Below are 15,732 nucleotides of genomic sequence, written 5' to 3' on the forward strand. Positions count from 1 at the left end.
GCCTTTCAGGCAAGGAAAAGCCAGAACTTCTGGTAGCCATTTTGAGAAAAAACGAACCATGTGGGTACCGTTTTTTTTTTTTTCTGGCACACCAATTAATCTGTTGTTACAACGACGAGATCTGTTTTCAAGTTCATCGATCTTGTCTGTGAACGCAGCTGTTAAGAAATCCAGACGATTCACTTTAGCGCTAATTGAGGTATGTGACATTTCAGCCTCAGAAATCCGGTGTTCCACGTTGTCCTGTATCGACTGAACTACGGTTGTAATTTTTTTCAACGATAATACTGAGCCAGGCAGCTAAGTTTCTCGAAATCCTGTCTGTGAAACGCTCCATGAGTTGAGTAATATGACATGTTATCACCAACCTCATTTTCTGGCGGTTCACTCTCCTCTGAAGCGGACTCCTTTTTGTATGTGGTGCACAGTCAGCTGGCACCTTTGGGCATCGTCTTTGTTTTTTTCTTTTTGCAGGTTACCTTGGCCCACATTGAAGATTATAGATAGACTGCCTGCTTCTTTATACTGCGACATGTTAGAAAAATGGAGCCCCGATGGACACCAGGATAACTGAAAAAAAAAAAAATCAGTTACAGACAGGAGTGCAAGGGAATTGCCTCCAGCTCAGATCACGCATAACCGGAAGTCTCCAGTGCTACCTTTTTTTGAAGAAGAGAAAATTTTTTCTTCACTAGATAAGAACATAAGATATGCCATACTGGGTCAGACCAAGGGTCTATCAAGCCCAGTATCCTGTCTCCAACCGTGGCCAATCCAAGTCATAAGTACCCAAACATTAAATAGATCCCATGCTAGTAATGCCAGCAACAAGCAGTGGCTATTCCCTATTTATTAATAGCAGTTTAAGGACTTCTCCTCCAGGAAGTTATCCAAACTTTTTTTAAACCCAGCTATACTAACTGCCTTAACTACATCCTCTGACAACAAATTCCAGAGCTTAATTGTGCGTGGAGTGAAAAAACTTTATCCAATTTGTTTTAAATGTGCTACTTGCTAACTTTGTGGAGTGCCCCCTAATCCTTGTATTATCTGAAAGTGTAAATAAGTCTTACATTTACCTTTTCAAGGCCTTTTATGATTTTGTAGATCTCTATCATATCCTCCCTCAGTCGTCTCTTCTCCAAATTGAACTAGCCTTTCCTCACTGGGGAGCCGTTCCATCCCCTTTATCATTTTGGTTGCCCTTCTCTGTAAATAAGCCATGCTATGTGGTTTTAACAACTTACATGATGGTGTGCATTTTACTAGCAGAGTACCTCGCTGAGAGCCAAAAATATATTATTAGCCTGAAACGATGTGTGTAAGACAAACAGATGTCCTGGCCTTTTCATGCTTTATCTGATTTGTGAGTTGTTTTAGAGGAAAATGGAGCAGTTGGATTTAGAGTACAGTTGACTTTCATTACCTGCCTGTTAAGCAGGTGCCAAACTCTTGTTTTTATCTCATTTGGCAGTGCAGGCCTATCACCATGGTCTTAGCTTGCATTTCCTGGTTTTATTTACTGAACTCATCTGGATTCATCACTGCCTACCTGCATTCTCTGTGCTTTGTAAACTAAGTTGAAAGAATGAACGAAGCAGCAGTGAGTTCTGGCGCTGCAAGAGAAGAGCAGAGGACACACTAGCACCAGAAGGCCAGGACACCACCCGAGTTAGCAAAAACAGCTTTGGGTTTGTTTTGTTAGCCTAGTATCTGATGGGGAAATTTTGCCTTATAAAATCCATTCCTGTTCATACCCCAGATCAGTCCAAGCAAGTGGGTTTTGCATCCCTACCAGCAGATGGAGTCGGCGAATACAAATTTTTCAGGTACTGCTACATAACAGAGAATGCCACCTGCAGTCCCTCAGTATTTATCTGTCTCCAGCAGATGGTAGAAGTACAGAAAAAAAAGAGGAGAGAAAGAAAAGGAAGATATAGAAGACGTGCTCACTGAGGTGTTAGGCATCTTCGTGAGTCATCCCTCAGGTTGAGCCGGGTGAGTGGGGGATTGGTGATCCCTGAACTGCTTTAGCTCGCAGCACCCTTAGACTGAAAGCCAGGGGTCCTGGTTCCCTCAGTCCGCCTGAAGCCTTCTTGCCCTCACCTACAGCAGGGAAGTACCCCATTTATTATGCTTATGGCTGTGTTTGGGCTGACTGGGGCGCTAATTCTTTAAAAAAAAAAACAAAAAAAAACCCCTTACATTAGCTCACTTTTTTGTGTTGGATGGCAGGCACTGGGGAGGGGACAAGGTTGCTTGGGAGAGGTGATTTTGCATCACCAATCCTCCATGTGGCTGTGAGGCCTGCGGTGCGCTGTGTGCGAGGTAGTAATTGTGCCAGCCTTAGCACAGGAAGAATTGTTGGGCGTGAGCAGCTTAATTCAGCTGTGCTTTTCACTGAAAGTGCTGCTGGAGAGGAGGGAACCTCTAAGAGAGTATCGCATAGTAGGAAAGTCATCCAGTCACATGGGCCTGTCAGGCTCCTGGGGAGGCTGAAATCATATCTAGCAAGAGAGGGACATGCAGTAAGAAGCTGCCAGCTCCCAGGGTGTCCAGGAATTCTCCTCCCCCCGCTGTCTCTGGTGGTTCACTCAGGGCTGGTGGATCAGGAGCAGGAAGAGGAGCCTGAATAAGGCTCAGAGGGTGACTGGAGCAGTGGTTTGGAGGATTTCTTCACGGAATTTGTTTTGCTCTAGCACAAGGCCTGTCTAGCCAAGCGGGGAGCAGGAGGTAAGCGGTGTCTAGGCCTGACACCTTAGGAGACCTTGAAGAGATCTAAGGTGGCCTCAGCCAGAGGGTCGAGAGGGGGGGTGGGGGCTGCTCCTTCAGGGCCTGGACCGTGCGGCGGGAGATGACGGGTCTATGGATTTGGATGTTGGCCTGAGGATAATCGGGGTAATGATCCAGGAGACAGACCTGTGGGTGTTGACCAAGATAACAACAAGGATGCCGATGATCCTGAGGAAGTCCTGGTCACAAGACGGTGATGACCCTAGGGTGGTCCACCTGTTCTGCAAAGAGGGATTGAGACCGCTTATCCCCCAGTTCTGGAAGAGCGGGGAATTAAATTTATCCACGAGGAATCTGGTAACTGAGGAGTGAATTTGGTCCTAGATGTTCTTTGGGCACCGCCAAAGGCCTTTCTATTGCCAAAAAAGGTGAAGTTGGGGAGCTGGGAGTGGGATACTCCAGAGGCAGGCAAAGTAGCCAGGGCACTAGCAAAGCTATAACCTTTGATGGAGTATACTTTTGGAGCTGTTAGTTTTATCCAAGGTGGATGCTTCGTTATTGGTGGTGACCAAGAAGACGACTATTCTGGTGGAAGGATTGGCCGCACTGAAGGCTGCTCAGGATCAAAAAGTTGGAAATTCATTTGAAGAGGATGTTAGAGCAGAGATCTCAAAGTCTTTGAATGCGATCTGTGGTAGCCTTATAAAAAAAAGTCTGTCTGCATTGGGTGCAGAAGGCACAGGGCATGGGTGCCATCCTGACAGCCAATTCTAGAGAGGCGGCCCAGTTGGAAGCTGGAGTGGCCTATGTGGTTGATGCGCTGTATGATTTGGTCTGGACATCTGCCCAGAGCATGGTCTTGGTCTGATTGGTCGGCAGATGGCTGGTCCAAGTTGCAGCTGTGGAATCTTCCCTTTAAAGGAAGACTGTTTTGGGAAAGATCTGAAGCGGCTGATAAAGCATTTGGGGGAATCAAAGGGAACAGCTGCAAGAAAACTTCCCTTCACACTCACGCCTCAAAGATATGAGGAGATTTCATCCCAACAAGGCTACTTCGTTTGCAAGGAAGTAGAGCTCAAGAAGGCAGCAGTCCTTTTGGGGTGGCTGGAAAACTAGAGAGAGCTCCAGTCGGGGGGCCGGAGGACATAAATCCTCACAATGAGATCAGGTTGGTCCACTCTTCCGTGGAGGCCGTCGGAGGGAGACTAGCTCTCTGTTTACGAGGAGTGAACCAAGATAATGTCGGCCCAATGGGTCCTGGAGGTTCTAAGAGACTGCTATGCTTTGGAAATTTCTCAGCCACTCACAGATGCTTTCGTAGTGTCTCATGGTGCATCCCATGTCAAATGGGAGGTGATTCAGGATACATTGCAGTGGCTGCAAAGGCTAGATGCAATTGTCTGTGTTGCTGGAAGAACTAGGACAATGAAGCTGCTTTTTTTTTTTTTTTTTTTCCTTCGTGGTGCCCAAAAAGGAGGGCACTTTTCGTCCAATTCTAGATCTGCAGAAGGTCAATGTGGCACTGCATATTCCGCATTTCCATATGGAAATGTTGAGGACGGTAATATTGGCAATCCGCAAAGGAGAGTTTCTCACGTCCTTACGTTTAACAGAGGCATATCTCCACGTTGCCACACTCTCTCTGCATCAGAGATTTCTATGGTTTGTGGTGTTAGGGCAGCAGTTCCAGTTTCGAGCCCTTGCTTTTGGGTTAGCGACAGCTCTGCAAACATTCACATTGTGGTGGCAGCAGCTTTGAGAAAGGAGGGAATTTTGGTCACCCTTATCTGGATGACTGGATCTTTGGGATGCAGTCGGTCGATTCAGCGGGTCATGGAGATGTTGCGAGCCCTGGGCTGGATAACAAATCTAGTGAACTGTCACCTAGTTCCATCCCAGTCTTTGGAATACCTGAGAGTGAGATTCGATTCCAGTCTTGGCAAAGTGTTTTTTTACCTTAAGAGAAGATTTCAAAGCTGTAGAGGGTACAGGTGGTTCAGCTACTGTGGCTAGTTGTGCCCAGTGCCTGGGATTGTTTGCAGGTCCTGGGTTCTCTGGTGTTTTTTATGCTGGAACTCGTGCCATGGGCATTTGTGCTCGTGTGTCATATACAGAGGGCACATTTTGTCCAGATGGAAACCACTATCGGAGAAGTTTCATCACTCTTTGCCACTACAGGGAGACTCCACATCCAGTCTTTCATGAAGGCTGTCATGCCACAATTTGGAAAAAGGGGTAGATTGGTAGTGGTGACCACTGATGCCAGCCTCAAGGGTTGGAGGGTGGGGGGGGGGGGGGGGCAGTCTGTCAAGGGCGGATGGCCCAAGGTCTTTGGTCGCCAATAGAAGCATTCTGGTCTATCAATCGATTGGAAACAAGGGCAGTAAGCAGAGTATTGTCATTTCCTGCAGCAGGTGCGCGGTCAGACTGTGTTCTCAGACAGTGGGACAATGGTGGCTTATATCAATCGCCAGGGTGGGATAAAGAGTCGCATGGTGGCTCAGGAGACTCTGGCGCTATTTGCCTGGGCAGAGCAGTTTCTGGCTGGGATAGCGGCATCTGACGAAGCTGGGGTAAACAATATGCAGGCAGTTACCGCAGCAGTTGGATTCCAGGGAGTGGGAGTTGTCTGCAGAGGCCTTAACGCTTATTCGGTCCAGGTGGGGCAGTCCACAGCTAGATCTGATGGCTTTGTGAAGCGATGCCAAGGTGGTGCGGTTCTTCAGTCACAGACAGGAGGTCGACTCGGAACGAATCGATGTGCTGGTTCAGCCATGGCCATCAGAAATCTTGTATGTGTTCCTGCCTTGGTTTCTTGTCAGTCGAGTGTTGCGGCGCATAGAGAAACACCCAGGAAGGTGATTCTCGTAGTGCCATAGTGGCTGCATCATCCGTGGTTTGCAGATTTCATTCAGCTAACAATAGACAGTTCCATCAGATTGGCTCAGCTGTCAGGGTTACGGCGGCAAAGGCCCGTATTCTCACATCGGGTGGATCGCTTTTCTCTCGCAGCCTGGTTTTTGAGAGGAGATGGCTTTGATTGAAGAGCTACTCTGAGCCAGTTATCACTACTTTTACTTTACTTCGGACTAGGAGGCCATCCACTTCGCTTGCTTATGTTCGAGTGTGGAGAGTATTTGAGTCCTCATGCTTGAAGGAAGGGCTAGAGCCATTATTCTTAGGATTATCTGACACTGCTTTATACCCTTTACAATTGATTCAGAATTCTGCCGCTCGGTTGCTTGTAGGTACCTCGCGTAGAACTCATATTACACCTGTCTTACTTTCTCTTCATTGGTTACCGATTAAATATCGAATTCATTTCAAAGTATTATCAATCATTCACTCTCTTATCTATAACACCTCTTCTACTTGGCTATGCACTCATCTCCGTATATACAAACCTTCCAGACATCTCAGATCTTTTTCAAAAAATCTATTAGACATTCCCACCGTCAAATTGGCAAAACTTGAATTAACCAGAAAAAAGAGCATTTTCAGTAGCAGGTCCTGTTTTATGGAATTCACTCCCAGATTATCTTCGTCTTACTTCCTCTACTCAACAGTTCAAAAAATCACTGAAAACATATCTATTTCAGAAAGCATACACCTTATCTCCTAACTCATAAAATAAACATTCATTCATCTGTTACAACAGCAGCATCTCCTTCAATTCATACAATACCCATAAGAAATAATCCTTTTTCATTCACTCCGTTTCTAATTTTATTGTTTAAAAGCCGCTGGTCATGAATGTTTATTGTGTTATTATTTTAATGTTAGTTTTAATTTGTTTTTATTTGTTAAGTTTACTCATTATGTATGTTTGGTTGTAAACCGTTTTGATTAATTCTTTCGAATTGTAAAAGCGGTATATAAACATTTTTAAATAAATAAATTGCAGGTGAATATTTCTCAGATCCTGGCCTTTTTTGCAACAGAGATTGAAGAAGGGCCTGGCCTGCAACTCGCTATAAGTTCGGGTAGTGGCGTTAGCTTGTTTTCGAGGTAAGGTTCACAGAAAGCCGTTGGCCTCCCATCCAGATAGTATCTGTTTTATGAAGGGGGCGAAGCATTTGTGTCCTCCAGTTCGTAGGATATGTCAGTCTTAGAGCCTTAATTTTGGTTCTGAGAGTACTTTGTGGCCCTCCCTTTGAGCTTTGCCCAGGGAATCTTTAAAGGATCGACCTATTGTTTCTCATACTGCTTTCGCCTTTTGAGCGATTTATGGCAAGGGGACACCATAAATATGTCTGAAACGGGACAGGAAACTTCTGGAGCATATTCTCTCCTGACTACCTCTAGAACCCATTGATCTGTCATAATTCAGACCCAATTCTGGTAAAAGGTTGATAAACTGCCTCCAGTTTCTCATAACAGAGGCTGGATCTCCAAACCTTGAAGTCTGTCTTTCTGGCGCCAATTTGTTCGACCAGGCGGATTTCACAGCGGCAGGCGTTGTCATGTCGAGAGCTTTTCTTAAGAGTAACAGACACTGTGTCGCTGCGTATGGTGCCTTCGTTCTTTTCGAAGGTTGTTTCCTCGTGTCATATTAACCAGTTGGTGGAACTCTCTGCATTTCTGAATTTATCGATGATTCACCACATACACAGGATTTTCACTTGTTGGATGTGTGTCGGACTCTGTTATGGTATCTTAGTCACTAAGGATGTTCAGCGTTCAGTTTTGTCCTTTTCAGTGGCGCAAAGAAAGGAAGCAAACGATGGTTAGGCTGAAAAAAAAAATAGTATCTCTTATCTGTGTACAGGATGGATGGCCCTAGAGGGTTTGCGGGCCCACTCTTCGAGGGCGCAGGCTACCTCTTGGGCAGAGTGTCATAAGAACATGCCTTACTGGGTCAGACCAAGGGTCCATCAAGCCCAGCATCCTGTTTCCAATAGTGGTCAATCCAGGCCATAAGAACCTGGCAAGTACCCAAAAACTAAGTCTATTCCATGTTACCATTGCTAATGGCAGTGGCTATTCTCTAAGTGAACTTAATATCAGGTAATGGACTTCTCCTCCAAGAACTTATCCAATCCTTTTTTAAACACAGCTATACTAACTGCACTAACCACATCCTCTGGCAACAAATTCCAGAGTTTAATTGTGCATTGAGTAAAAAAGAACTTTCTCCGATTAGTTTTAAATGTGCCCCATGCTAACTTCATGGAGTGCCCCCTAGTCTTTCTATTATCCGAAAGAGTAAATAACCAATTAACATCTACCCGTTCTAGGCCTCTCATAATTTTAAACATCTCTATCATATCCCCCCTCAGCCATCTCTTCTCCAAGCTGAAAAGTCCTAACCTCTTTAGTCTTTCCTCATAAGGGAGCTGTTCCATTCCCCTTATCATTTTGGTAGCCCTTCTCTGTACCTTCTCCATCGCAATTATATCTTTTTTGAGATGCGGCGCGACCAGAATTGTACACAGTATTCAAGGTGCGGTCTCACCATGGAGCGATACAGAGGCATTATGACATTTTTCCGTTTTTATTCACCATTCCCTTCCTAATAATTCCCAACATTGCCGCAGCACACTGAACAGACTATTTCAATGTGTTATCCACTATGACGCCTAGATCTTTTTCTTGGGTGGTATCACCCAATATTATTTATTTATTTACAGATTTTTATATACCGGGGTACGTAAGTAACATCATCAATATGGAACCTAACATTGTGTAACTATAGCATGGGTTATTTTTCCCTATATGCATCACCTTGCTCTTACCCACATTAAATTTCATCTGCCATTTGGATGCCCAATTTTCCAGTCTCACAAGGTCTTCCTGCAATTTATCACTATCTGCTTGTGATGTAACTACTCTGAACAATTTTGTATCATCTGCAAATTTGATTACCTCACTCATCGTATTTTTTTCCAGATCATTTATAAATATATTGAAAAGTAAGGGTCCCAATACAGATCCCTGAGGCACTCCACTGCTCACTCCCTTCCACTGAGAAAATTATCCATTTAATCCTACTCTCTGTTTCCTGTCTTTTAGCCAGTTTGTAATCCACGAAAGGACATCGCCACCTATCCCATGACTTTTTTTATTTTTCCTAGAAGCCTCTCTTGAGGAATTTTGTCAAATACCTTCTGAAAATCCAAGTACACTACATCTACCGGTTCACCTTTATCCACATGTTTATTAACTCCTTCAAAAAAGTGAAGCAGATTTGTGAGGCAAGACTTGCCTTGGATAAAGCCATGCTGACTTTGTTCCATTAAACCATGTCTTTCTCTATGTTCTGTCATTTTGATGCTTAGAACACGTTCCACTATTTTCCTGGCACTGAAGTCAGGCTAACTGGTCTGTAGCTTCCTGGATCGCCTCTGGAGCCCTTTTTAAATATTGGGGTTACATTAGCTATCCTCCAGTCTTCAGGTACAATGGATGATTTTAATGATAGGTTACAAACTTTTACTAATAGGTCTGAAATTTCATTTTTTAGTTCCTTTAGAACCCTGGGATGTATACCCTCCGGTCCAGGTGATTTACTACTCTTCAGTTTATCAATCAGGCCTACCACATCTTCTAGGTTCTTCGTGATTTGGTTCAGTCCATCTGAATCATTGCCCATGAAAACCTTCTCCGGAACAGATATCTCCCCAACATACTCTTTAGTAAACACCGAAGCAAAGAAATCATTTAATCTTTCTGCAGTGGCCTTATCTTCTCTAAGTGCCCCTTTAACCCCTTGATCATCTAATTTCAGTTAATCAGCCAGAGTGACTCACTGCTCTCTTGATTACAAATGTTGGTACCAAATCACACTACCTAAACACTTTTTTTTCCAAGGTGAGTAACTGAACTGAACTTTTCAACCTTTTTACTTAGGTATACACTGCTCCTAGCTTATTTCTAGCTTCTGGCTACTTTTTTTTTTTTTTTTAGTATACAAACACACGAACTACTGCTTACTAGCTGCCTTATTGACTATTTAAAAATACAAACACACTAAATAATATTACCAAATAGTTAACTTTGCCCCAATACTTTTAAAAAAGATAATGTCTCAAGCAAAACCTTACTGATTCCTTTCAGCCACCAACAAGATGATCCTCTTCTCTCAGTGCATTGCCACAGGAGATCTGCAGGGCAGTTACATGGTCCTCGCCTCATACTTTTATCAAGCATTACAGATTAGATATTCGTGCTCCAGCCGAGGCTGTGTTTGGGGAGAGTGTGTTATGACCGGATCCTCTGGGTTCCCACCCACTGTATGGGAGCTTGGGTACATCCCACTTGTCTGCACTGATCTGGGGTATGAACAGGAAAGGAAAATTTGGTTCTTACCTGCTAATTTTCATTCCTGAAATACACCAGATCATCAGTCCAGAATCCCATCCCCTGATTTTCAAAAGACCGTTGTTGATTCTATACATGTATATTGCAGAAGGTACGGATTGTATATATGTTGACTCTTCCCCCCCCCCCCAATTGTTATCCTTGATTTGAGGGTTCCCAGTTCAGGGGGATCAACTGTTACTTCTCTGCTCGCTGTGGATTGGGGGGGGGGGGGTTAGAGTTTGAAAGTTGTTTTTTTTTTTTTTTTTTCTTTCTTGGCTTTGATACAGGTCAGTACTGAGAGTCTGCAGGTGGAACACTCAGTTATATAGCAGTGCCTGAAAAGCTTTTATTCTCTGCCTCCATCTTCTGGTAGGGATGCAAAACACACTTGTCTGGACTGATCTGTGGTATTCCAGGAACAAAAATTAGCAGGTAAGAACTAATTTTCCTTTGTTTTGTCTAATTTTTTATCCATTCATTCAGATCTCTGCCCCACGTCATAGAGCTTCCCATGATCCCTGGCTCAGGCTTCACATGTGCCTCCATGCTTAGAATCCCTGTTTTTTGTGTTTTTTTCCTGTAGGTAAAGGGGCCAGATCAATTGTTTGTTTGTTTATTTAAGGAGTCTTATATACCGACGTTAGTTGAAACATCACATTGGTTTACATCGAACCATCAAAAAGGAAGAAAATTACAAAATACAGGGAGGGGGGAATGGATACCATGTACCAAAAGGAAAGCAAGAAGGCATAGGAACAAATCAACAGGTAACTAGAGAGTCATGAGTACAAGATAAAAAAAAAAAACCCATCTCGGGTAGGTCAGAGCACATTGTGATGTCATCGAGGATTTTGAAAGCTGCTCTGCTGTAGGCTAGTACATGTGGCCAAAAGCAGGAAATCGGGCACCATGAAATAGTCAAACGTCTCCTTGGTATTTTTTTTAAAATGGCATCGCTGGTTAAAGACTTTAAAGCTTAATGTCTCTAATCAGTAATGGAGAAGGAGGATACCTAGAGCATTAAACCCAGAAAGCTTCTGTGTGTCTTGTTTTGATATGCATATTTTTTTCTAGCAAATATGCTGGAGTCAAAGTCCTTTGAAGTGGAGCTGAAGGATGCGGAGCCTGATATTATCGAGCAGCTTGTGGAGTTTGCTTATACTGCCAGGTACTTCCAGCTTTATAACCCTCTGTCTGTCTCTGTGAGGTAGGTGTGATACTGAATACAGTGAGTTCCTCTCTTAACCTTCAGAAAAGATTTCTATCTCTTCAGCAAACTGAGGGGTGTACGTGGGTAACATGTACTTTTTGACAACTTGCTCTGAGAGGGTGCATCTTGTGTCTCTAGTGTTGGAATTGTGCCACAGTCCTCAGCCGTGAAAAGGCAGCAGATGTCATTGTTTGGTTGCATGAGAGGTCACATCAAGACATATCTATATATATATATATTGGTGCTTTGTCTGTTTGAGGGGCTTCATATTATTAGACTTAAGTGAAAGTAGAACAGAGAAAGATAGATGTGCTGAAATGCCAACTCTGCAGCATTGGGTATTCCATTTGTGCTCACTCGTGTCCCATCCAGTGGTGAATGAGTACAGGGTTTGTTTTTTTTGTGTTTAGTTTTTTTGTTTTGTTTTGTGTTTTGTGTTTTTTTTTTGCTTCTTCCCTGGATAGTGGTCACTCCTGAATACACCTTGTATTAAACTGATATCTCAGCTGGAAAAGTGTCTGAGCTGTTATTGATTTCTAGCCCTGCACAAAAATTTTGTCAGAGTCCAGGGTCAGTCCTGTTTGCTTGCAGAAAATCAATCTCGTGAATTACAAATATATAGAAAAAGACCACTGCATTTTTTAGGTTATAGGTTTGAGAGCAGTACAGTATTTTGATGTCTGGACAGTTCATCTTATGTTTACGTTCATTCCATTGCATGTGTGTATTTTTACTAGTAGAGGAGTAGGCCAGTGGTTGGAGCAGTCGGCTGAGCACGAAGGAAGCCAGGGTTCAAATCCTATTGCTGCTCCTTGTGGCCTTGGGCAAGTCACTTGACCTTCCATTGCCTCAGGGACACTTAGATTGTGAGTCCCCTGGGGACATGGAAAATCCTACAGCACCTGAATGTAATCTGCTTTGAAGTGTCATGAAAGGTGGAGTATAAAATAAAGTTAAGGAATTGTTTTGCTTGGTGTTAACTGTATTTTGTTTACTTGCAGAATTTCAGTCAATAGCAACAACGTTCAGTCTCTCTTAGATGCAGCCAACCAGTATCAGATTGAACCAGTGAAGAAAATGTGTGTTGATTTTCTGAAAGAACAAGTTGATGCTTCAAACTGTCTCGGTAAGATTAAAGCTTGCGGAGCATTGGATACACACTGTGTGTGACTTTTATTGTACTTGCCCTAATGTGCCTTCACATTGATACTGGATGACTGGAGGGTAGCCAAAGTGATGCCAAATTTTTTTTTTTTTTTTTTTAAAGGGCTTCAGGAATGATTCGGGAAACTATATAGACTGCTGAGCCTGACATTGATGCCAGGCAAAATGATTGAAGCTGTTCTTAAAAACAAAATTACTGACCTCATAAATAAAAAATGGTTTAATGGAGAAGAGTCAACATGGCTTTTGCAAAGGGAAGACTTAACTTACCAATTTATTAGATTTTTGAGGCTATCAATAAACATGCAGAAAAAAGTGAGCTGGTTGAGATTGTCAAATGTCTTTTGAAAATCCAAATACACTAAGTCCCTCATGAGACTCCTTGGGGAAATTGTGAGATCATGGGGTCAGAGGCAGGGTCCAGTTGTGTATTGGTAATTGGATAAAAGATAGAGAAACCAGGGTTGGACTAAATGGTCAGTTTTTCAAATGGAGAAAAGCTTGTTAGGTTAGTGCCCCAAGGATGTATATTGAGACCTGTGCTATTTAGCATATTCATAAATGATCTGGAGAAAGGAGCAAGTGAGGTGACGAGATTTGCAGATGACACACAGTTTGTTTCGATTTGTTAAAATGGCAGCAGAAGACCTTGTGAAACTAGGAGACTGGGCTTTTTAATGAACACAGAGAAAAATAATCCCATCTACAGGTAAATGATGCTAGGTACTGTATTAGGAATCACTATGCAGGAAAAGGACTTTGGAGTCCTTGTGGACAATACCTTAATCTTCAGTTTGTGCAGTGGTGGTCAAATAGGCAAATAGAATGTTAGGAATTATTTGGAATGGAACAGGGAACTATTTAAGAACATAAATTGCCATGCTGGGTCAGACCAAGGGTCCATCAAGCCCGGCATCCTGTTTCCAACACAGGCCAATCCAGGCCACAAGAACCTGGCAAGTACCCAAACACTAAGAAGATCCCATGCTACTGATAGCAATTAATAGCAGTGGCTATTCCCTAAGTAAACTTGATTAATAGCAGCTAATGGACTTCTCCTCCAAGAACTTATCCAAACCTTTTTTGAACCCAGCTACACTAACTGCACTAACCACATCCTCTGGCAACAAATTCCAGAGCTTTATTGTGCGTTGAGTGAAAAAGAATTTTCTCCAGTTAGTCTTAAATGTGTTACTTGCTAACTTCATGGAATGCCCCCTAGTCCTTCTATTATTCGAAAGTGTAAATAACCGAGTCACATCTACTCGTTCAAGACCTCTCATGATCTTAAGGACCTCTATCATACCCTCCCCCCCCCAGCCATCTCTTCTTCAAGCTGAACAGCCCTAACCTCTTCAGCCTTTCCTCATAGGGGAGCTGTTCCATCCCCTTTATCATTTTGGTAGCCCTTCTCTGTACCTTCTCCATCGCAACTATATCTTTTTTGAGATGCGGCGACCAGAATTGTACACAGTATTCAAGGTGCAGTCTCACCTTGGAGCGATAGAGAGGCATTATGACATTTTCCGTTTTATTAACCATTCCCTTCCTAATAATTCCTAACATTCTGTTTGCTTTTTTGACTGCTGCAGCACACTGAGCCGATGATTTTAAAGTATTATCCACTATGATGCCTAGATCTTTTTCCTTTGTGGTAGCTCCTAATATGGACCCCAACATCGTGTAACTACAGTAAGGGTTATTTTACCCTATATGCAACACCTTGCATTTGTCCACATTAAATTTCATCTGCCACAGATCCCAGGAGATCCAAGATGGCGTCACTATGAAAGGAGTTGGTTTTAGGAGCTCCTAGTTCGTTTGTCTCTCGGTTCATTTTTCTTCTTATCTGAGCATTTGGTAAAGCGATGCCTCACACAAAACGAAAAGGCAGGGTTAGACAGGATGCCTCGACCCCCTGCTGGTTCAGGCAACACTACCGAGCTTCTATCCACATGCAGAGCCTTTGACCTCGGAGAATCCTGCGAGAGTGACTGGTGAGCATACACGGTCACCTATGGGAGAAGTTTCTCTTAAGTTCCAGAGCCCCAATTATGCCTGTACTTCCTATGAGCGATGCAACGACCATGGACCCAGACTCACCACACCGACGAAATGCGTCCCTGGAAGTGAGTCTGATCGAGGAGGGACCAGCGGTGGATATGGCAGCACGAGGAGCAGTAAGAGGTCTGACAACCTCCTCCCCTCTGGTGGAGAGCTTTCTAGGCGAAAGCTGAGCTTCTGGCGTCGGAGAAACAGCTTCTGCTGCAGAAAGGAAGCCGGCTCAGTCATTGGGGACCCACAATCTGCAGGGGCAATTTATGCCTCAACCGGTAACTTTTTTACCACCTTTACTGACTGAGAAACCTAAAGCCATTACATTGGATGTGCTATGGCAAGCAGTTGTTTCGTTACAAAATAATATAATGAATCTGAATATAAAAGAAATGCAAGCAGCTTTATATAATCTGAATCCAGTTGTGACTCAACATACAGAGGCTTTAGAAAAAGTTGAACAAGAAATAAGTCCTATTAAAAAAAGTACAGCTATCGATTATTCAAGGAGAATCTTTGTTAAATAGGAAAGTTGAAAATCTAGAAAATGCTACTAGATACACAAATCTTAGGTTTATAAACTTTCCGAAATGTAAATTAGTCTCTCCAAAAGAGCAATTGAAGAATGGGAGGTGTTACAAATAGATCCTGAAAATTTACCATCGGTATCAAATGCATACTTTCTTTCATGGAAAAATGAACGACAAGAAGAAAATCAATTAAGGGATGAAGTTTCATTGAATGTCACAGAATTGAGTCTTCATACAGTTCTCAGGTTGAAAAGAGAGGTACTCTTGGTTAAATTTGCTCTATCATTAGATAGAGAGGAAGTTCTAAAATTGTATTTGTTGAATAGAACCTCTCAATTCTTGGGACAACTTTGGATCTATCTGGATGTCTCTAAAGACACCCAGACCAGATGTAAAATGTTTCTGGTTTTAGCGAACCTAGCAAGAACCTTTGGCATATAATTGGTGATCAGGTTTCCCTGTAAGTGTATAATGTGAGTTGACGACAAAAGATATGTCTATTATGACCCAGACCAACTAGAAAAATTTCTTGAAGCTCGTCGGAACCAAGGAACTGAGCCTGGAACATCAATTGCTGAATAGTTGTATTTAATATTAACTCTGCAACCTCTCATGTATTTTTGAGTAAAAATATTTGAGTTTGAATTAGAATTGCTCTAGTAATTGGATCTCCCTTACATTGTTTTGTAATAAGGAATGCAAGGAATAATTTTTTTATTGTAACTTTGAGAATTGTAA

General features: G+C 42.9%; 1 protein-coding gene across 2 annotated transcripts in view; it reads left to right on the forward strand.

Annotated features, from left to right (window-relative positions):
- Positions 1-15,732, forward strand: part of KLHL7 (kelch like family member 7) — a 119,954-nt gene that overhangs the window by 17,045 nt on the left and 87,177 nt on the right. For both annotated transcript variants that reach the window (XM_029589075.1, XM_029589076.1), the window contains exons 3-4: positions 11,110-11,203; positions 12,247-12,371. In XM_029589075.1, coding sequence (XP_029444935.1) covers positions 11,110-11,203; positions 12,247-12,371 — 219 coding nt within the window. The remainder of the gene's footprint in view (positions 1-11,109; positions 11,204-12,246; positions 12,372-15,732) is intronic.

The sequence above is a fragment of the Rhinatrema bivittatum genome, chromosome 2 (assembly GCF_901001135.1).
Source record: "Rhinatrema bivittatum chromosome 2, aRhiBiv1.1, whole genome shotgun sequence".
In the NCBI taxonomy this organism is placed as follows: Eukaryota; Metazoa; Chordata; class Amphibia; order Gymnophiona; family Rhinatrematidae; genus Rhinatrema; species Rhinatrema bivittatum.